The 21,892-nt window shown below is 41.8% G+C and overlaps 2 protein-coding genes across 2 annotated transcripts in view; one reads left to right on the forward strand and one right to left on the reverse strand.

The window, feature by feature from the left end:
• LOC308327786 (long-chain fatty acid transport protein 2-like) overlaps positions 1 to 21,892 on the forward strand; it is a 512,892-nt gene that overhangs the window by 478,171 nt on the left and 12,829 nt on the right. The window lies entirely within an intron of this gene.
• Positions 1 to 21,892, reverse strand: part of ttc27 (tetratricopeptide repeat domain 27) — a 134,925-nt gene that overhangs the window by 59,808 nt on the left and 53,225 nt on the right. Inside the window, exon 10 of the mRNA XM_080781332.1 lies at positions 474 to 587. Within this exon, the coding sequence (XP_080637458.1) occupies positions 474 to 587 (114 nt within the window). The remainder of the gene's footprint in view (positions 1 to 473; positions 588 to 21,892) is intronic.

The following is a 21,892-nucleotide window of genomic DNA, read 5'->3' on the forward strand; positions in this document are numbered from 1 at the left end:
TAAATCTCCATTAATTGAAGGCTTCAGGGGGTGTGTAACTTATATGGAGGTATAAGGTATCGTATGATGCGTACACAAATATAAATAAACATCATACTTCAATACATTTTGTTGACAGCCCCCCTACCTAAAACGTCTTCCAGCAAGTTTATTTTTGAGGAGTCTGTCTGTGCTGTGTGAGCCAATCAAGCTGGCCATGGCGATATACTATGCAAAAGTATTGGGCAAAATACAAGACTAAAATACAGACCGAGCTGATGGGTCTCTGTGTGAGCAATGTTATGGAAACAAAATGTAAATCACGCTCCCCCTTCTTATCAACATCACCTTGTTCAGCATTGCAAATATGAAATATTGCCTCTATGTGAGCTTTAAATCAATGCTCTACATGGTGGAATAATGGCATAATAAGAAAGGAATGCAAGGTGAACATTGACAGGATACAAAAATTTGAGCCACCCACCACTTCTTACCTGGGTTTGCATCATGGCTCTCTCGACCCGCCGGGAACTGCCTTTCTCCAGCTTGGTCCTGAGGCAAAGCGCTGTTACCTCCACCGCCCAAAACTTTGGCTGAGACAGCATACACTGCATAAATAAAAACACAGGAGAAGGATGAATAATGTTTTAAAGATGAAATTCCCAATAGTCTATGAAATGCACAGCTGATAATTCAAAGTAACTGATATCATTCTCACCAGGTGGTGGAAACCTTTGCCCCAACAAGCCAACTAGTTGAGAAGTCAGAAGGTTCACTATGACATAAAGCTGACCTTCACTGTTTCAAGAAGCAGGATATTTGGGTTTGATTAAACTTAAAACAGTAAGTCCAAAACATGTAAGGACAGATAACTCTTGGTTCCCATGCAAAAGTGCACGCGCGTGCGTGCGTGTGTACGTGCGTACGTGCACGCGAGAGAGGATGGAGGAGGCGGGTCTCACTTCCTGTCCATTGCAGGAAGCTTTACTCACTGTGTAGCAACAACAGTAAAGTATATCTCCCAGTTCTTAAACTCACTCACTGCCAAGAACGATTTTGTGTATTTAGTTTTTACACTAGATACTTATGATTCTCCGTTTGAGTCCCTGTAAAACCAGGAACAAGGAAATCACCTGGTTCAAAAAACTCCCCTGCCACCCACTCCCATGTTAGAGAATTTTCTAATACGCTCATATCTCCCTTCCTGTATCGTTCCACTCCAGCGGCGACCAACATTCCATTTTCAAGGGATAGGCGTGCTTTTTACATTAAACACCTATGGGAGATAACCAAAAGGCGCCGGCATAGCAAAAAGGCAGTAACATTTACAAGGCGCTGGTCAGTCACTTGTCTCTAGTCTAAACAATATCATTACATAGCCAATATCGGAACACATCGTCCTAATCAGATTTATTTTGATTTTTGAGCGGTGCCAAACCACTGGGGGGGGGTCATATTTTGACAGCAGGAATTGCCTGTCATAATTTGACCCCCCAGTATCAGGATGTATTAGGATGTTGATATTCATTCATCAGCCAACACTCACAGGTAGTACCCCCACCCCCCACCCAAGAGAGGACGTATAGGGCCTTAGTCCTACTCCTCCTCCCAGCCCAAATCACACCTTGAGTGTCAGCATGAGTGTGTATTTCAAACTAAGTGTTTATTGACTATACTTTCGTATAGCACATAATAACAAGGCAAAGTAATGCAGGGTAATCCATAACCCACCAATGGAAGAATAAATAAACCATTTGATTAGACTTTTACGATCATAGTGACCTACGTTTGGTATGTGACACACCTCCTTTCTCAACCAACGTTTTGTTATTCTAGGCCAGTGATTCTCACCCCTTTTAATTTCAAGGACCTCCTGTTTGCACTATCCCACATTTTTTATGATTGTTCTGACTGGGAACCAAATCAACACAGAAAAATGTATGGAACAAATTTGTACACTCTCTGGGTTACCGAGCTGTAAGGGTCGACTTGTATCCTAGTCTCACGACCAAGACTGTTGCCTCCGACGATTTTCAAAAGCTTTCATCATGGAGTACTTAATCTCTTATGTGCTCTCTTATTTAATATTATACGAATATAAATAAAAATCTAAGCATATATAGCTTGCTGCTTAGCAGAAATAGAAACAAAAAAAAAAGTAGCCTACAGATATTTTAAGCTATATTTTCGTAAATGGAAATGATGAACAGATGACAGCTTCCTGTCTCGGGTGGAGGTGTAGTTCCAGACTCTATGGGCCCTATTTTGCGTGTCTTTGGTACCAGGTCTTATGACTTCACTTAAGACATGGATGAGTGGCCAAAGCCGTTTAACTATTTTGAGTGTCCAAACAGCATTGGCTACGACTCCAGGTCTTAATTTAATTCATAAGTCCTGGTACTTAAGAAGCGCAAAATAGGGCCCTACAGTAGGCCAAAATATTTAGAAATTGTGGAATAATTGTATGGCAATCATTTATAGTGGTGACCCTGCAAATCCCCTCAAGGACACCTGTGGTACCCCAGACTGGTCAACATCTCTGAAGGATTAACGGACATAACACAAACCTATAACTCCCCACTGTTAGACTGGCAGGAGACTTATTAAACACTGGTCATCTTTACGTATATTGGAAGTATGTGGAAAGGCAAATGAAGCACATATCTAATGTTTCACATGCAGGAAACTATTATGAAATATTGTTTTCCCCAGGTCAGGGAAAGTGAGGTTCATCCTCTCGACAGTTCTCCCATAATTATATCATGACTTACTGATCCCAATGCATTTATTGATAAAGAGAAGATGAAGGGGAGGTGAACCCAAGGAGCAGCAATCATAATAAGAAAATGCAAAGGAGAAAAGCAATGAGCAGTACAATTGTAAACCATGGATCAATGTAAACATGCACAGAATTGATCAATTCCTATGCCATATGGTTTCCCCCTCCATCTAAAATTTACCAATTCATCCTTTTGCCCTATTCATGAACTCATTGATGACTCAATAAGACGATGGTCTACGTGCTAAACCGGGAAGCAGAGTAATCAATTCACGGCACAAAGTGGGACTGAAAGCATCAATGAGGTCCACCGTCATCGACGGTTTCTGAGAAATATGAAGTTCATAATCTGCAATATCTCCTGCTTGCCTTAGTACTGACCTTTGAATGTGAAATGGATATGAGATGGAAATTGAGAGAGCGAGAGAGAGAAAGAGAGGAAGAGAGAAAGAAAGAAAGAAAGAAAGAACAGAGATTATGTTTGCCCAGTTGACTCCCACATGAATTCAATTACATATACAGTAAGAGCACAAGCTTGGCAATAAAACAGTCGGCTCGGTAAACATCCAAGCAAATATCAGGAGAAACGAGACTCTGTGAAGATGGAAGGTTTCCTGTTTCTAACGTTACATCACATCCCCAGAAGTCAGATTATTCCAGCTGAATTTCAAACAGACAACAGAGGCTTACATATCTGACTGCAAAAGTAACAGGATATTTAGTCTCCATTGCAAGTAGACTTCCTCCATGTCTGCATCGACACATGTTTTCCCTCGGCCTTCCTCCTCCGGCCAACCAAGCCGTTTGTCTGTCCTGATAATCTCGCCTCGCCTTAAAGCCAGAGCTGTCCCCAATCAGACACAGTACTGGTAGTTGATAGGCTAGCACCTGTGCCTAAGTCGGCTGTAGCTAAGTGGAAATGGGAAGGAAGCCAGTTGCACAGTGTACATGTCCAAGTGTCCCAGAGCAAGACAATTAATCCTCAACAGCCCCCCTGAGCAGCCGTATGCTGGGTGTAGCTGTAAAAGCCATTTGCCTCCCCCAGGGCTGTCACAATTATAACATAATCGTCTAATCGCAATTATACATTTTTAAGCAGAAATAGCAAATCTACAAGCTTAAAATGCATCAATTTGTAAGCTTGGAGATCAGCCATTTAAAAATGTAAAATATATGTTAAATATGTCAGTAATTTCTTAGTATATTTAAGTTATTTGCCATATGCAATTTTTGATTACGGGGCCTTAAAGCCAATCTGAAATAATGTTTTATTCAAATGTTGTCCAAAGTTCAATGCCAAAAACACAATTAAATCGTAAATCGTAATTATTTGTAAGATAACTTAAATGTGTAATGGTGACCAGACAATACCCCTTGAAGGAAGAGCACCACAGCAAGATGTCTCACCATATTCAGGGGGTCAGAATGTGGAGCGGAGGTGCAGTGTTGGGGGGGGTTGCATGCCTGAAGGAGAGCTGAGGAAAAAGATTACCCTCACTAGACTCCCTTAGCTCTTTCATTTCTATTCTCCTTCCCCCAACTCTGGTGCGATGATTATCACGAGCGACTTCCTCCCAAAGGGCCCTCCATGTGGAGAAATTACAATTTTAACCCCACACAAACACCCACTCTTCCTTATGCTTGCGTTGCCTGGCAACACTCTGCACCCAGGATAGAGCCCTGCTCCGCCAGTCAGAGCAGAGGATGAAGAGGAGGAGGAGATGGTGTAGAGCAGTGGTTCACAAACTTTTCAGGTTGAGACCCAAAAGAGAGATTAGACACGACCCAAACTAATGATAATAGCAGATGTACAAGCTCACAACACTTCGCCAGACGCCACGTTGCGAGCTTGTAGATCAGCTAGATTTCACTACTACAATTTTTTTTAATTCATAGTATTTCTTAAATTTTAGTTTTAGTTTTAAAATTCATAAAGTAATTTAAAAAATAATTATTACACAAATATATATTTTGAAATTTAATGTAGGAAAAGAAAATGGGATTTTTACTCGAGTCGTGACCCACAAAGGGGGTCACGGACACTGGTTTGGGAACCAGTGGTGTAGACAGAGTGGAGTAGCGTTTAACAGGACAGACAGACGGCAGATCCTATCCTCCAACCAGAGCCCACAGCTGTCTTTACTGAGCTAGCTGATGTAATACTGTAATGCTGCCACATCTGTGAAGAAATATAGCGCTGGGATGGGAGGGGGAGGGAGGGATGGGGGCCTGTCTGGACTCTATGTGACGGACTCTTATCAACGGCCTAGAGACAATCTTATTTCCAGCCCAGTGTGATACTCCCACCAAGTTGCTGACAATAGTTTAACACTTCTTATGCTTGCTCAAGGAGAGAGGCAGAAAGACCAGTGTCTTTGCAGAACGTGGTGGCACACAACAAGGACAAAGAAAATACATTTTATCACACAAATCACACAAAATCCATGACACAATGTGCGTGTTCAGTGCACTCCTCTGTTGTTTGGTCGTTGGTAGCCAAGCCACGACCATTAAAACTAGAGGTAAACAGTGACTGGTTGCCTAGAGACGAGGCAGGCAGTATGGCAGCCAATGAGAATGATAGCTTGCTAGTACGGCCACTATGGCAGCCAATGAGAGAGATAGCTTGCTAGTCCAGAAAGGCAAAGCGATAGATCATAAACCAGCTCCGCTGTGCTTCACACAGCAGCTGGGGGAAAAAAACCATGGGATGCTTACAGTAAGCAAGTCTTACAAAAAAATCAGACTAGCCTGACGTGAGTGGTGCAACAGCGCCCCCTGTTGGTACCCTAAACATAGGGACAATTTCCACTCTTAGGATTTAAGTGGCTAACCTGGATGTATAGGATAATGGTGTCTAATTACATACATTTCTGAGGGTGGACAAAGATCGTCCAATATGTCGGAAAATATCATTCTTATACTGAGCGTTGCAGATTAAGCAGATGTGCTGTTGGTCTATGACTGTGTGCAAGTCCTGAAAGCTCCTTTCAAAGACAGCCTGGGTTCTTGTATGCACTCTGCTGCATTGAGGAGGTGCTATGCTGCCTGCACATTTTCTCATGTTGGCAACACTAAGATGCCCCGTGAGACCTTGTAACTAACATTGTTGAAACATTTTGACAATTGAAACATTTGTGCGTGAGTTAACATGTGTTAATTTGTATTTTCTTCCACCACATGGTTGCGACATTATACCTTCACAGCGTTTTCATCTGTCATCTGTGTATCAAACATTAAAGATCCTTCCTTCACTTCTGCCCTTCATTATTCTTGAACAGTATAAGTGAAGTCAAATCAATACAGAGCGCTGTTATTCATCTGGATTTCAAAACAAGGTGTCTTGTATGTTACGTAGAAACACCAGAAGTCAAATTTCACAGGTCAATAGTTTTATAGCATTCAGCGTTCAATACAGAAAATATATTTCATATTCAATAAAGGTGAGGTAGCAAATAGCCATCGTAAATTTCCAGATCTACTGTACTAGACATACTGGACAGTGTTCATTTTACACTACTATAACCCAATTGAGTTTAACCGTTAATAAAAACAAACAAGAGGATCTTTGTCTCCCAATATATTCAGATGTCTTATCATTACAGAAAATCACATTTTGGGCGGGAACCCCTTTTGGTGTTAGCATTATGTTATGCTTTAGCTATTGAAAAATAGCAGATCTACAAGCTCATAGAGCTTGTAGGTCTGCTATTTTTGAAAAATCAAAGAACGACTGACATAGAAACATAGCTTTTTCAGAAAACTGTCAGGATGTTGAAGACATTTTTAGAATCTGATCTCAGGTCAAAATCCTTTAATACTAATATCAAGGATTGCAATCTCTACGTGCTGCTCTTGGGGTCCAGGGAGATGAAGACAGACCTGCATGCATCGACACGACTCTGAGATAAAGATCTCCATGCAACTCGGTGGAATGCGGCGGCGGTCATTGAAAACACCCCTCCTTCACTTTCCACCGTTCTCTCCTCTCAAGCTATCGCTGATCATATCTCAGCCATCTCGCGGCCTCTCAGCTCATCAGTCAGCAGTGCAGTAATACAGCAATAAGGGTAGTAACAGGGTCAGCCAGAGAGCCAGTGTCACTGCCTCACTGGGGTTATTAAAGCCGCCGGGCGCTTATATCTTTGTAGTTTTGTTGGAAAGCCTGAGCAGCTCTGTGCAAAAGGTATTAGGCCAGTGGACTGCATGGAGGGGTTGGCTGGTACGGTGCTGTATGTAGAAATGTCTTACATGGATCTGACATTTAAATTTGCATCGATGCTCGTCTCCTCAGCCAGAATCTCTAACAAGATGTCAAGTAGTGATGATTATCTACATAATATTGATGACTGGAAATGGTCGGGAAAGTAATGAATGGTTGTAGGTGAGGTGAACAAACACTAATCACGTGTTTGTGGACACTTAGCAAGTCACGATGGAATTTAAATGGGCCATTAGTGCAAGGGAAAATTGTCCTCATTATGCACTTGTCACAATCGCAACATTAATCATGGAGCAATTAAAAGCAAATGATAACTATGCTGAGCATTTGTCAACTAATCACACAAGCAATAAGCGCTTGTTCAAGAATAATGGCATTCGATCTCACAACGCTAACAGATTCTCTTTACACAGCGCAATGTGACCTTATGCCGAATTTATAGTTGTGCACCGCTGCCATGTACGGAAATTGGCGATCTGCAAACTCAATACAGCACAACGTGCAATAAAGAATATCAAGCACTTTATCTGCAGATGATCCACCTTGGTCGTCCACAGTAAATAGCGTTTGGCTTTTCCCACATTAGCTGAAATTCACAGACTCCTTTTTGAGAGAGGCAAATTGTTATATTGAGTCAAACGGTTAAGGCGATGGGATTGACACAAAATGGAGTTTCGCTGGGCTTTTGTTCATCACTTTCAAGCATTTGTGTTTTCTTGCTTTTTCAGGAGGCTCATACATTGCACCTAGCTGCATGGCACAGCTGTGTAAGAAGGGGCCTGTTCAGAGATGTTTGACATGCAGGATGTATTAGTCAAACTGAACTCAACTTATTTTTACATTGCTCGTCTTATTTTGCACATGCCAAGTTTCACTTGTCACTACTAGCAAGTAGCAACTAAGAGCCAAGAGCTATGCTACAGAAAAGCACATGATGTAAAGAGGAAACACAGTTAACTAATGACAGAAAGATAAAGCAAGACAGATAATTAGACAAATCAATAATTTCAGATTTCAAAAGCCAAACAGAGCGTTCTATTATTTGCTCTTGAGCCATATAATTAATTTGGGCTGAATGTGATCCCAGTGTGCATATTGCAGATCAAACACTATGTTAAGTCCTTGGCTAATGAAATATTTTCCCGTAAATATCCAGTCTACTTTTGTTGGCTGGAGACACACTAATTAAATAATGGCCATGGGTTTTGTTGCCAAGTCTTCTGACACTCAAAAGGTCTATAGACACATGAATTTGGGAAAATCTCAAGTCCTATCCTTGACACAAGTTTACACAAGCTGGCTCATACAGTACATACCGAATACATTGAAAACTAAGGCAATGTTAAGTGAGTTTTTTGGTGAGTGGATCTGAAAAGAGGAGTACACACTCAAAATATAAAATATTCTGACTATAAAGGTATTCTGAATTGAACATTATACATTCAATTAATTAGCCATATCATATGGCTTAAGTCATACACACAACATTATCAACATGATTTTAATAACTGCACAGCCATGGTGCAACCCTATTGTAAATACTTTATAGTACTTGATCTTGCACATTGTGTGTATGTATATAATATATATTGTACATAGGACAAATAGAATAGAAAGCCTATACTGTACATTTATGTTTAAATCCAATGTGTTTTAGCTATTGTACATAAATGGAATGAATGAGAATTTTCTGATGCAACCTTGTATAAATTCTAGAAAACCCTGCTGACCACAATAGCTATTGAAATGTTGCCATACAATGAGAAGCAAACATGTTACAGGCCCAAAGGGTGTTGCATCCCAGGGACAGTGTTGTTTGCCTTTCTCATTATATTGGGTAATATTGGCAACAGCCCACCACCACATTAACAGTATGACTAATTTAGCACTTCTTTCGACCAAGTTTTGACTCAGTTTAGGGTGTTTTCTTTTGTTTGCTTAAATTGTGAGGAGGTAAAACATAACATTGCGGGATGGGGGTGCACAATGTGCACTGAGCCGTATAAACATTCAGATGTGACAGAAGTGACAAGACAAACTGTGTCAAAAGGAAGCGATGTACAATTAGCCGTCTGATGCCAGTGCCACAGACTAATAATGACATGGAATCTTCTGACAGCTGCAGAAACATGGACGACTTTATAAAGCCTCGACTAAATCTCAAGAACTTCCTGAGACTAAAATGTGCAAATACACTTTCCTTGATAAGACAGATAAGATCATCCATTAATACATTTTGAAAACCACTTCAAACTAATATGTTAATGAATGTCAAAATATAGATGAAAACCTGATCTCTGCTTAAGACATCAGGCTGTAGCTGAGTTGGAAGATCAGGACAGTCACATAAACCCCAGGGCAATAAATTAACCTCCGTGGCTAGTTATGCTTTCTCCCTCTGACCGCTTAAGCTTTCCAACTAGATTTTTCCCTTGCCAACTGTAGTTTGGGTCAACCCTTCAAAATCGGAGATGCTCCTTTGACTCATTCCTGGATCATCAGGCAGCTGTGATACAAGTTAGGACTGAAATACAGAACTAAACCTCCAGTGTGATTATGGAAATAATGGAGCAATATGAACTACAGGGCCTTTCATCATCAGTGGCAACTGTAAACATTTCATCTACAGCTCGGCCGTGCCAGACAATAATGTGCTCTATTACAGTAAAAACCTTGAAAACATCCCTTGTTCCCATTCCAAAGAACAGTGAAGATATCTGTCTTATTTATCGGCACCAATAAAGAAGGTCAATACATCCGAGTTCTGGGCTTAAGTACACATATTATGATGTAAGATGGCATCCCGTGCTCTTAATTTCCCTCGCTGTTTGATAAGTTTAAAGAGTTGAAGGGGAAACAAGGCAGGGCGGATGACTCATGGACCTGAGTTCAGGGTCGGAAACAGGACACAAGTGTTTTCCCAAACCGCCTCTCTGTTTAGCTTGCACCACCTGCAGATGGTCGAACAGGCTGTGTTGACCAACGGAATTGCCCAGTGAATATCCCACTGCCAACCTCGCTTGATTGCTTTTAAAATGACATACGGATGTAAATGGAATTACGTTGACTTTTGGCAAATAACACCCTTCTGCTCATTTAAATAATATTCTGTGGAAGTGCCAGCGCTCTGGCATAACCCTGCCAAAGCTAAGTCAAGATATGACACAGAACTCATTCCTTTTTTGTGGATATCATTAAGCTCTATAAATATAGAGAGCCATTTCAAACTAAGAGACTAAGAACTGCTGGTACATGCGGGTGAAAAGTTTCCAAGGAAAGTTAAGACAATAATTGGCACTTCGGAGGCACTCCCAGACGGTCGTCAAGGGAGGCTGACAGAGGTTGGGGTGTCGATGAAGAAGGCCAGACATGTGACAACCATCTAACCAGCCTGCAGATTCCTGGATCCACGTGTAGGCTGGGAAGATGCCTGCTCACAGAGCCAGCAGCTGCCTGGAACAATGAGACGCACCGAGTCAAGCCGTTGCTCTAACCCAGCTCATGGATGGAAGAGAAGCAGAGAAAAGAGATCGGTTACCGTATGTCTGACAGTGCCCACAGTCAAACATGTGTAGTGTTTTCTCCTTCATTATGTTAGACCAGGTGTGGGCTTTGATGATGGAGAGGGCCACTATATTTCCACACTCACTTCAGAGGGCCACATTGCATATACTGTCAAACAGAAACCTCTTATCTCCGTATTTTATTTTATTTTCGTAATTTATGCCCTACTTCGTCATTCTGTCACACAAAAGTAGCAAAAACAGACTATCGACAAGCTGCATCGCAGGCTCGCAGTGTGACACGCTTTGAGCTTGTAGATCTGCTATTTTTGCTACTTTTAATTGGAATCCTGAAAAGTAGCATTTAATTTAATGCATTTGGTTATCTACGTATTAGCTTTATGAACTTACAAAATACTTACAAATACTGTACATGGTATGTGCGACTGTTTCTCCAAATGTAAACTTGTGAAAGGGCTATGTTCCAATACGACAACTACTAGGCGGAATGATCACCACCAGACCTACACAGATCAAAACGTTACAATAAACTAAGTAAAAGCTACTAACAACCTTTGCCAAATGTTAATTTATAATGGACGGAGTCGGCGCACAACAGTTGCTCAATCTCTGCAATCATACCTTCAACACATTCAAGGCACCGACTATATGGCATAAAAATCAGATCATCCCAAAGGAGACCTCTCATTAGCCAATAATTATAGAGGAATTTCCAATGCCAATTGCTGCAAAACTTTACAACAAACTCATCCTTAATCGTCTTATCCCCTTTGGTGAGCCTCTACTCCGAAACAATCAAAACGGATTTAGACGTTTAGACGATCCACTTTGAGTCAAATCCTATGCTTACATAGGGTTATTGAGGAATCACAGCTCTGCAACATCGATCTCGCACTAGTCTTTGTTGATTTCTCAAAGGCTTTTGATTCAGTGGACAGAGCCAAAATGTTTGAAATTATTAATTTATATGGTATCCCCGACAAAATGATCAATGCCATAAAAGTTATATATACAAATACCTCAGCGATCATCCTTATTCCTGACGGAGAAACATCATTATTCCCCATCCTTGCTGGCATTCTCCAAGGTATGTATTATTGTTGTTGATTATGTTCTTCCTATGTCAGTTGATACAATCAATGATAAGGGCTACCTACTAACCCCTAGGAGAAGCTCACGTCATCCTGCTAAATACCTAACCGACGACACTGACTTTGCTGATGACATCGCGCTTATCAGTCAATCATTGGAATACGCTCAGGCTCTCCTTCAGTCTCTTGAGCAGGCCTCCAACTGTGTTGGTCTTTATCTCAACGAGACGAAAACTGAATACGTACTTAACACTCCTCTGAAACAGGCTGATGATTACAAGTATTTGGGTTCATATATATCTTCTTCCAAAAAGGACTTTCAAACTAGAAAGGGTATGGCCTGGTCAGCCTGCAATGACATGCATAATGCTATGTTAAAAGTAAAAATAAAAATATGCAGGACGACCATTGAGCCGATTCTACTCTATGGCTCCGAGACATGGACACTTTCAATGAAACTAGAGAAATGGTTGGATGGCACTTACACCCGCCTTCTAATGAGAGCGCAAAATCTGTCTTGGAAGAGCCACCCATCGACTAATCGAATATACGGCGACCTTCCCCGTGTTTCTTCACTAGTCCGATCGAGAAGAACACAGTTTGCTGGCCACTGCTACAGAGCTGACAATGAGGTTATATCTTCCCTTCTTCTCTGGAGTCCAGCCTCAAAGCAGACCAGAGGTAGAAAACTGTCGTTCCCTGATGTCATCGCTAGGGACACAGGCATCAGTAAGCAGGAACTGGGGATGGCAATGAAGGACCGGAAAGGCTGGCGTGATATTGTGGAATACATGATCTCGACCGCGGTCGATTTTTTTTGATGAAGTTGATCAAAACTGATTATCAAATTAACAACTCATCATAGTTGTTAAATTGAATCTCAGTTCCTTTAAACAAGTGACACCATCCTTCTATAAAGTATGAAATAGGCTTTACGTGACCGGATGGAAACCGAAAGGTTCCCAGTTCAAACCCAGGCTCCCCCAGAGTTAGTGTCGAAGTGTCCTTGAGCAAGACACTGAACCCCTAATTGCTCCTGATGTGCAGGTTGGTGCCTTGCATGGTTTCCCCTGAGATCGGTGTGTGAATGTGTGAGTGAATGGGTGAATGTAATGCACAATCTCTGTAAAGCGCCTTGGATAAAGGCGCTATATAAATGCACCATTTACCATTTATTTAACAATCGGTTAAATAAATGGACAAATCTCTGCTGAGCCGTTTCACACAGGTTTCCACGGTATAATTTGACCCTTTTGGGAAGCACTGTGTGACCCGCAGTACACAGAGTCCGTTGCTGTTCGGCATTGTAGCTTGTTGTACGCAATCTCTTCTAGCCCCAAATGACAAAAGAGATACAAGGGAGAGGATTAATTCTATTCAGGTACCGTTTCTTGTTTCTGCGTTTCACTGTGGCTCTCGATCGATGCTAGACCCTGCCCTCCCCTTTCCACAAATGGACAACAGGAGGGCAATCAATCACTCTTACTGCCAGGGAGTGGCTGTCCAAGGGGAGGAAAGAGACTCATCCAGGTGTGTCGCTCTAAAAAGAAACTCATCTCCCCCTCCAGCAATCCCAATTCCAGTAAGTCTAATAACATGCACTTGTGCGTGCCACACACACACACACACACACACACACACACACACACACACACACACACCTATGCAAACGCACAAAGGCATGTATGATACAACCCACAGGCATTAGGGTACAACGCTGAAACTGCAGCACTGATTGGTGAAATAATGATCCATTATGGGTCTGAAGATGCACATGTTAAGCAGCATGTTCAGATGGCTTTCTGAACATTCCTAAACATTCTGGTGCTTTGCAGAATCTCACATTTTCTGTTCTACTACTTTACATTGGTTAAACATCTATAAAACTCATCCTCTGGCCTCTAACCACTAAAAAGTCCATAGATTTGGCTGCCACATGACGTAATCTTCAAAAGCCATGCATTGGAAGGGCTAGCGCTCCTCAAAAAGAAAAATCCCACCTGTGTGAAGTGAGGGGCGCTCTTATCATCTTACAACATCGAGGACAAAACAAACAGACAAAACAAACATTAAACTGTCCATTGTCAATGGCGTTTTTAATGTTTGTCTAAGGAAAAACAAACATTAAACCTGTATGTACAGTATATAGGAGGGGCTAGCCCCCCTCAAAAATACCATAAAATGATAGAGATACAAGGTTTCTGCCTGACAGTAACCAAATGCAATCTCTTGCAAATAATCTTGTAATATGACTTGTTTGGCACTATCTTGCAGCCCCAGTGGGCATTATGTGATGCACAGTTGAGATGAATGAGCTTTCACTTACATCTCTTTGAATGGCAGATCCATTTGAAGCCAAACTTCCCCCAACAAACTGTACTACTAATAGAAATGTTGGGGGCCTCTGACTGTCATTAAACCTTCTCCACAAATGCAAAAAAATCCAATAGCAATTAAAAGTTAATTATCTCTGCAGGATCGACATTTCATTTAACAAACAGGACTAAGAATGAAAATCAATTGCTGTGGCCTAGTGAGGTGTACGGCGGCGGCTTGTGCTTCAACTCAGAGTAATTACCTCTTCTTCATCGGCAAAAGTCTTCTTGTGCTTTTCCCATTTTAAAGGAAGTTGCTGTGCGAGCTATGTGACAAACAGACAGAGCGAGGGGAAACTGCAGCATGACTCACTTTCTCACCTATCAATTAGTGCCCTCTCCCACTCTCCCCCCATCGTTTCCTCTCCTCTTAATCGACTCGTGTCTGGCAGAGGTGGAAGCAGCCAGGCAAGAGACGGACAAAATATTTCCTTCAGCGGGGGAAAACAAAAGAACTGCCACACAGGAGACAGCAATACCTCTGACAACAACTTACTCCGAGAGAAAATTGCCGTTTCACAGGGGGCTAGCTCAGCGATGATCAGCGCTTGATGGATTTTTTCCTTCCAATCCAATGCTGATATTATCACTTGAAACAGACCACTCAGTCTCTCTGTGTTCCAAACACATCTATAAAGGTTGAGATGAAATTGACCTTTGTTGATCTGTCAGGAAGTGTTACAGCATAGTTTCTCCTACAAATAGTAGTGAATACACACTAACCATGTGCTTGAAATAATTATTTATTTGCACACTGGATTAAAGCATGTCAGTTATTCCAATAATTATTTATTTGCACACTGGATTAAAGCATGTCAGTTATTCCAACCACAGTCCACTAGCACACAGGTTAGCACACATATTAGCACACAGGCAGCGGTTTCCTCATTTTATAGTAGGATTAAATACAACATATATTAAGCAAAGCACAAACTGAGCTTCACATGAACGTGTAGGTGTATACAGTAGATACCATTTACTGTAGCTTCACCTCAGCCATAATAATGCAATCTAAACAAACTATCAATGCCTTTATAAAATAAATCTCTTCAATTTGTACCTCCAGCTGTCTTTTATTTCAGCATCACCAGACAGAGCCTGATGGGAGTGCAATACCCTTGGCTGGGCTTTGATAGCGAGATCAACCAGAGTGGGTGTACGCGTAAAGTGGATTCAGACCAGGGAAGCAGCCCATTTCAACAAAATGTATCCAGGACCACATACCACAGCCCACCATTATTGTTCCAGCAGTAAGGGAAAATATAACTGTGTGATTCCAACTATTCAACAATAAAAAGGAAATAAACTGCTGATACGAGCTAAGGCTAGTGGTGGGTGACACACCCATGGGTGGTAGTTCAGAACTCCTGTCACCAGCACAAGACAATGTGCTGAGTAGTACGGAAAGAAACAGAGAAAAGGACATAAAAAGCTACCTAGTTTGGATGAAGTGATGACGCCAATCCGGGTATGGGCCAGAACACATCACGTCATTGGCATAGGAAGCAAGCCGTGACATCCCCACATTTCTGCTGCCTCAGATGGCAAGGGAATTGTAATGCATTACATCAAGTTTGGAGTCTGTACCGGCACTGCTGGGTGGTGTTCAAACCCTGCGTCCACGGGATCATTACCTTTTCGTTAATGGCAGAACAGGACATACCGTATAATAGCCAAGGGGCCATCAAGGGTGTAACTACAGTGATTATGGCAACAAACAATTCTGACATATTGAAATCATTTTCTGGGAAATTGAATTTCTCAGCAGTAGGTAACTGGAGGAAACTGGCAGTACCCTTGTTGTTTTCTTAATAGAATGGTGAAATGCACAGCTCATTTTGAGCTTTTGAGTGAATCGTTTCAGAGCAGAAGCAAATTGCCTTTAAATTCAAATGAATAGGAGAAACAATCATTCGGCTCAGTTCACCAAACCACATGCATATAGAGGAAAGTGTTTATTTAATTACTGTATACAAATACAGACGCATTGACAATTGAGGGAGTGAATCCCATACAATGTCATCATAATGCATACTGTATATCATCATTTGTGTAGTTCCCTTTGGCAAATAACCCTCTTACTAACACTAACACTAAAACTACTTCTATTGTACCGGGACATACTTGCGTATATAAAATACAGGGTGTTAGGCCAGCAGCTGGCTAAATCTGATGCACTGTCAGTGGCTGTTTCAAAAATTGTATTTACGCTTTGCAATCGGTCTCCCGGGTTTAATTACAGCAGTGCTACCTAAGCTGGGCAATCATTTACCCCCACCCCCCAAAAAAAGAAAAACACTTAATCTGAAAGAAGAGAGGGAAGAGGAGAAATAAACAGTTTCCTCCAGTAAATTATGAATCTCACCTCCAGCTCTGCATCACTGGGCAGGTTATTCTTGGACTCCGTCGTTCCCATAAAATAGGATGTACATTCCATTGAATTTGAGACAGAATAAAATGGCAGGGAGCCGTCAGTCACAAGGGACAAAAATACCCATTGATTTCTTCCATTTGGACCCAAGCTGTGAGCTGATGAGGGTCTGTCCATTCAGTAGGGCCAGAGCACGCACGTGGTTCACAAAAACCTTTTAGCTCGAAACCCAAAAGACAATTTTGACCCTTCAAGTGAAAATATCAGATCTACAACTTCTTAAACATTTGTTTTCTAATTAATGGAATTTCGTTCATTTTTTAAATGTATTTACCACATTACTTGGAAAATTCATTGAGTCCGTTTTCAATTCAATTATGTTTTTTCCCCCTTTTTTCCCTTTAGTCTTTTGCTTAAAAAAAAAAAAAAAAATGTAGGAAACAAAACATATTAACAAGATATTTACTCGCGACCCACAAAAATGCACCGTGACTCACAGATGAGCCCGAGTCCCGACCCACTGTTTGGGAAACTCTTGAGCTTGACCTTTGTCATTAATCTTCTCTCGTTTCTATGCTGTCAAAGAAAAGCAGAATCACCTTGAAAATAAGCTTAAAAGAGCCATTATCATAATAGAATCGTCAGCATGGGTCATCATCCCTCACTTGGATCTGGACTGGACAAAATCCTTTTATCAGAGGAATATAAATATTTATGTAATCACAGAGATACATAGAAATGACATTTCTATTGCAATGTTGCGCCTCAGTGTCAAACCCGGAAAATATATTGGTTATATGGAATGCATAACAAGATTCGCTATTGGGGCCTCCAGCAAAGTCAGTGACTGTGAATGCATATTTATTTGACCTATCTGTGCTTTTATATCTACTGTATGCATTATTTTGTATTTTGTTTCATTAAAAAATAGAGGCGCTTGGGTGGCGTAATGGTGAAGTCCGTGCCCACCACCACGGAGGTTGTGGGCAGGCTGCATCTGGCTTTGTCGAGCGTCTACACGAGCACAAATGGCCTGTGTTCGGGGGAGGGAAGCCGGGCGGGCAGGGTGATACTGGTCATTTCATGTATTCCTACAGGCTGGGGAGGCACCTGTCAGCGGGGAGTGTTGGGCGGGAGCATTAGGACAAAGGCTTTACAACAGAAGTGACAACACAGCAATGTGTGTGGGGAGGAATCAAATGGCATAATGACTAAATTGGTGAGAAAAAGGGGTAAAACGCAACACAAAAAAAGTAAAAAGGAAGGCTTGAAGAAAAGTGAGAAATTGTCATTCTTTTATTCTCTCATTTCCAGGTCAGTGTTAGGCATCCTGCTCCTGATGGCAGCAACAGAGCAGTAGAGCTACAATCCCCCGTCTCACCTCTCTATACCTGGGCTCGGCTCGCCAAGTTGCCTGGGGCACAGCTGCTGAAATGTCAGCGGCACAGTCCCGTAATAATCGCCCCAGTAATGTATAAATTCACACACTGATCCTCTCAGAATAGTGGTTCTTAGTTTTCCAGAGACTTTAGTTTTTTAGTTTTTTAAAGGCAAGAGAGGGGAGTTTTGGCCCCGAGCAATGTCAGCCCTTGGGTCAGCCTCCGGAGAATTATTGTTTTATTCTTTTCTTTTTTTGCTTTTAATTTCCTGTCCCGTCACGTTCCTTCCGCACACAAGGGTTCTCATCACACTGGATGGCCGGTACCCTCGCCATGCTCTACCGGTACCGGCCAAGTGGGCTATCGGGTTACTGTACATGACGTCTCTGAAGTAAGGGAATGTCTCCCAACAAGCTTACGGTTCCTGAGAAATGGGGACCTGGCTTGTCTTTGAAATCTCCGCCAAAAACTGCTAAACATCCCAACGTTACAATGAGGGAAAACCACAGCTGTGGAAAACCATGCCTGGCCGCCACTCTCTCTTGTGGTATGCTTGGGATAATTTCAGGGATTGGGATCCCTTCCCATCACAGTGGAGCGGTCGTCGATCCACCTGAGCCTGGGGCTACGGCGTTGTGGCAGTGAGGAGAGACGAGAGGGGAGCGGGTTCACACGAGGGTAGGATACGGCAGGGGGATTATAGGCAGGTTTGGTCATGCCTTCCAATCAGCATTGCAGAGTATAGGACTGGAAGCTTAACTACAAGTTTCACTATTTGTTGATCTGATGGTGATCTTTTAACAGATTTTGTTATTCTACAGTATGCCGAGTGTAGAATGTAGATTAAATTAGATTTGCTTGTATCGGTACTCTTGCCATCATTGTAAGACAACCTCAATGGAGGTTGAAAAAATATATATAATATATATATATATATATATATATATATATATATTTCTGTCACGTTATCATTCATGCTAGATTGAGACTATAGTAAACACAAATAACATGACTATCGTCACGAGACTGTCAACACCAGATAACAGCGATGACAGCCCATAAGCTCTTTTAGATAACACTACAACAGTAAATAGTGCTTTTGAAAGGCCCAAATGTATATAGAAAAGGCTATGCATCAGATAGCTAACAAATTTCACATTGTCTTTAACATCGTCCATGTTTGCTTATCTTCTGGGTCCGATTAAATGTTCATGTTAGCCGCTTTTTTGCGTTTCTCTCAGTGGCAGCTATTTCCAGTGAGTGGCTTCCCTAACACGGATTGAAATACACATGTTTATTTCCATTGAATAAAGGGATATTTCTTTAAATGGGAGAGACCAGAAGGCAAAGGAGGTGAAAAGGCACCTTCTGGTCTGGATAAGGAATCTGTTAATTACCGTTCCACCACCCTAAATGTACTTTGTTGGCTGGAGTCCCCCAGGGCCAGGGGTCTGTATTAGGCCCTCTCGCCTTGTATTTTGGCCCAATGTTCACTCCAGAATAGGGACACCAGAGTTTATGTGGTTAAGACACTGTGACATAAAGTCCACTGAACTATTGAAGACTGTTCTGTTCCGTTCCCCACCGAGACTGAGTGCCAGCATTATGATATACAGATCCAATGCTTCATTGAGGCGATCTGAGCGTTTTCCCTTAAGAAATAGGCAATGTTGTTCTCAAAATGAATGCAAATATATTCAGAAGCGATAGCTCCACAATAAATTAAGGAATAGCAGAGAAAGAGAAGCAAGGACGAGCCTGAACAATATCTCTGCAAAATACTCCTTAATGCAGTGGCTAAATGGTATCACTCATTTATTCCAGACAGTGAATGTGCCACTGGCATTACAGAGGTATATGGGAGGCAGCTTTCTATGAACACACAGATGGATCAAATATTTTAAGATGGAGGTTCTCTACTGTAAATTAATGTATATAAAACTGGAACATCAATGTGATCATATATAAATGTAAAATTAAAACATAATTACAAGTAATAACTAAATTAATTAAAGCAATAAGATTCAGAAATGTCAGTGGTTGAACTCAAATTAAAAACAAACTTTTCTAATTATCTTAATTCAGAAAAGCATTTGTATGCAAATCTCAACTGCTGCATACAGATCATGCCATTATAATTGTGAATAGTTCCTGTCATATAATGGCTCATGGGGCTTTAAGAATGGACCATGTACGTATAATGCTTAGATGTTTTAATGTGATGGAGTGTGGACTACTTAGATAACGCTGCCACTGAGACTATATAGAACCGTGCGCACGCGCACACACGCGCGCACGCACACACACACACACACACACACACACACACACACACACACACACAGAATTCATCAATATATTGGCGTACAGTGACAAAGCGTGGGGCTTGTATTGACCTACCCCAAGTTGAACACTTAAACCCTATGCTTTGTTGACCAGGATCCCCCAGGACCAGGGGTCTTCCTTCCCTCTAGACCAAATCTCTTTGCTTAAAATAGCAGATCTACAAGCTCACAAGGCGCCACAATGTTCGCCTATTAGGACATGCCCAGAATTTGGACGCAAGGGTTCATGTGGTTAACAGTGCAAGCCAGACAGTTGCACACACCACTGAGATACATAATGCAAAAGCCAGCAGTAAAAGCTTGGCATGAAGTTCAAAGCGTATATACAAGCCTCATGGTCTGAATGACGCATACAGCATAGAACAGGAGACTAACCACACTGACATATGAGAAAAATGAGAAAGAATATATAGTATACATGAACACTTTTTACTGTACTATATTATTTTATGGTTTCAGACTACCGTTACTCATCAATGGATTTTGGCCACACGGCTGCTCTTCCAGAAAGCAGCTCTTATGAATTGTGCTGCATTAAAACGCAGAGGAACAAAAAAAAAAGTGTATCAAAGTAATTCTACACAATTTGAAGTTTGTTACTGTAGATGCAATTTCTCCTTGCAGTACAATGTTTGAGATGCTTTCATGTAATGTATAAGAACTCTCTAGGAGATAGATGCATCTTTATAATTTGCACTGAACATTTAAAACACCAGATGGTCAGATCTATCTCGAGGAGAGAAAGTCCTGGTGAAGACAGAGTCTGAGGTCTGCCGCAACAGTCTTGTTCCAAACAAAAAAGAAATGAATAAAAAAAGATTCACAGACTTGGATGGACAAAAGGGGGAAATATCAACTTGCCATGATAACGACAGATGCCAAGGCACGCAGCGGTGTTGTTCTGTTGAAAAATAGAATACCACTCGCATGATATTCTGGCCTAGGAGCCTAGGACAGTCCCTGTCCTTGTGACACACCTACCTGCATGTACACATTTGGAGTACAGGCAAGAGAGACATTACCCGCTATAAGATCATGGATGTATACGTATATTGGCCATTGCAGGGAGCAAACCAGCGACATGTGACCCCTCCAAAACGAGATGCTGCATCGCATGGGGCTTATCCCCTTATCTAAATAAATAGATAAAATGTGTTAATCTCAGTATCATGTAGTAGAGAGATATGGTGGCAGTGGTGATGGTGGTGGGGTTGAATGCTGCACCTGCTGAGTATTGCGGTGGTGGAGCGGAAATTACCCCCCCCCCCACCCCCCCGGTGAGATGAGAGGGGACATGACCCCTCATCTTACGAGTATGAGGACGTAGGAGGGATATTCAGAAAGACAGGCACAAAGAGAGAGACTGTCACATATCTAACATTCCAATAATTCTCATTCCTATCTACAGACTCCGCCCCTTGTCTCTCATCTCCCCCAGGGGACACCGCATGGAACTCTGTGCTGCAGAGCACGATAACGACTGCTCCAAGTTATGCGTGCACACGCGTATTCTCCATAGATGGTATCAGACACCATCAGACATTATGACATTTAGAAACGTTCTCCCTCTTCGCACATTGGATGCTTAAGTTACCACATAAAGGGGGGGAAATATTTATCAAGCGTCCTTCAGTTCGGCAATATTGTCAACATTACTCAATCAGACCAATGGGTGCTTTGGCCTTACAGGTGAATTAACACCGTGGCATCAGGCAAATGCACGGACAGGACAAAAGGCAAATGTCAAGGGATCACAGTACTAGGGGGTCACTCTGACTTTATATGATTGACCTTGTTAAAAGAATGTCACGGAACAGAACCAAATCC

Source organism: Protomyctophum bolini, assembly GCF_963924005.1.
Source record: "Protomyctophum bolini genome assembly, chromosome: 14".
Classification (NCBI taxonomy): Eukaryota; Metazoa; Chordata; class Actinopteri; order Myctophiformes; family Myctophidae; genus Protomyctophum; species Protomyctophum bolini.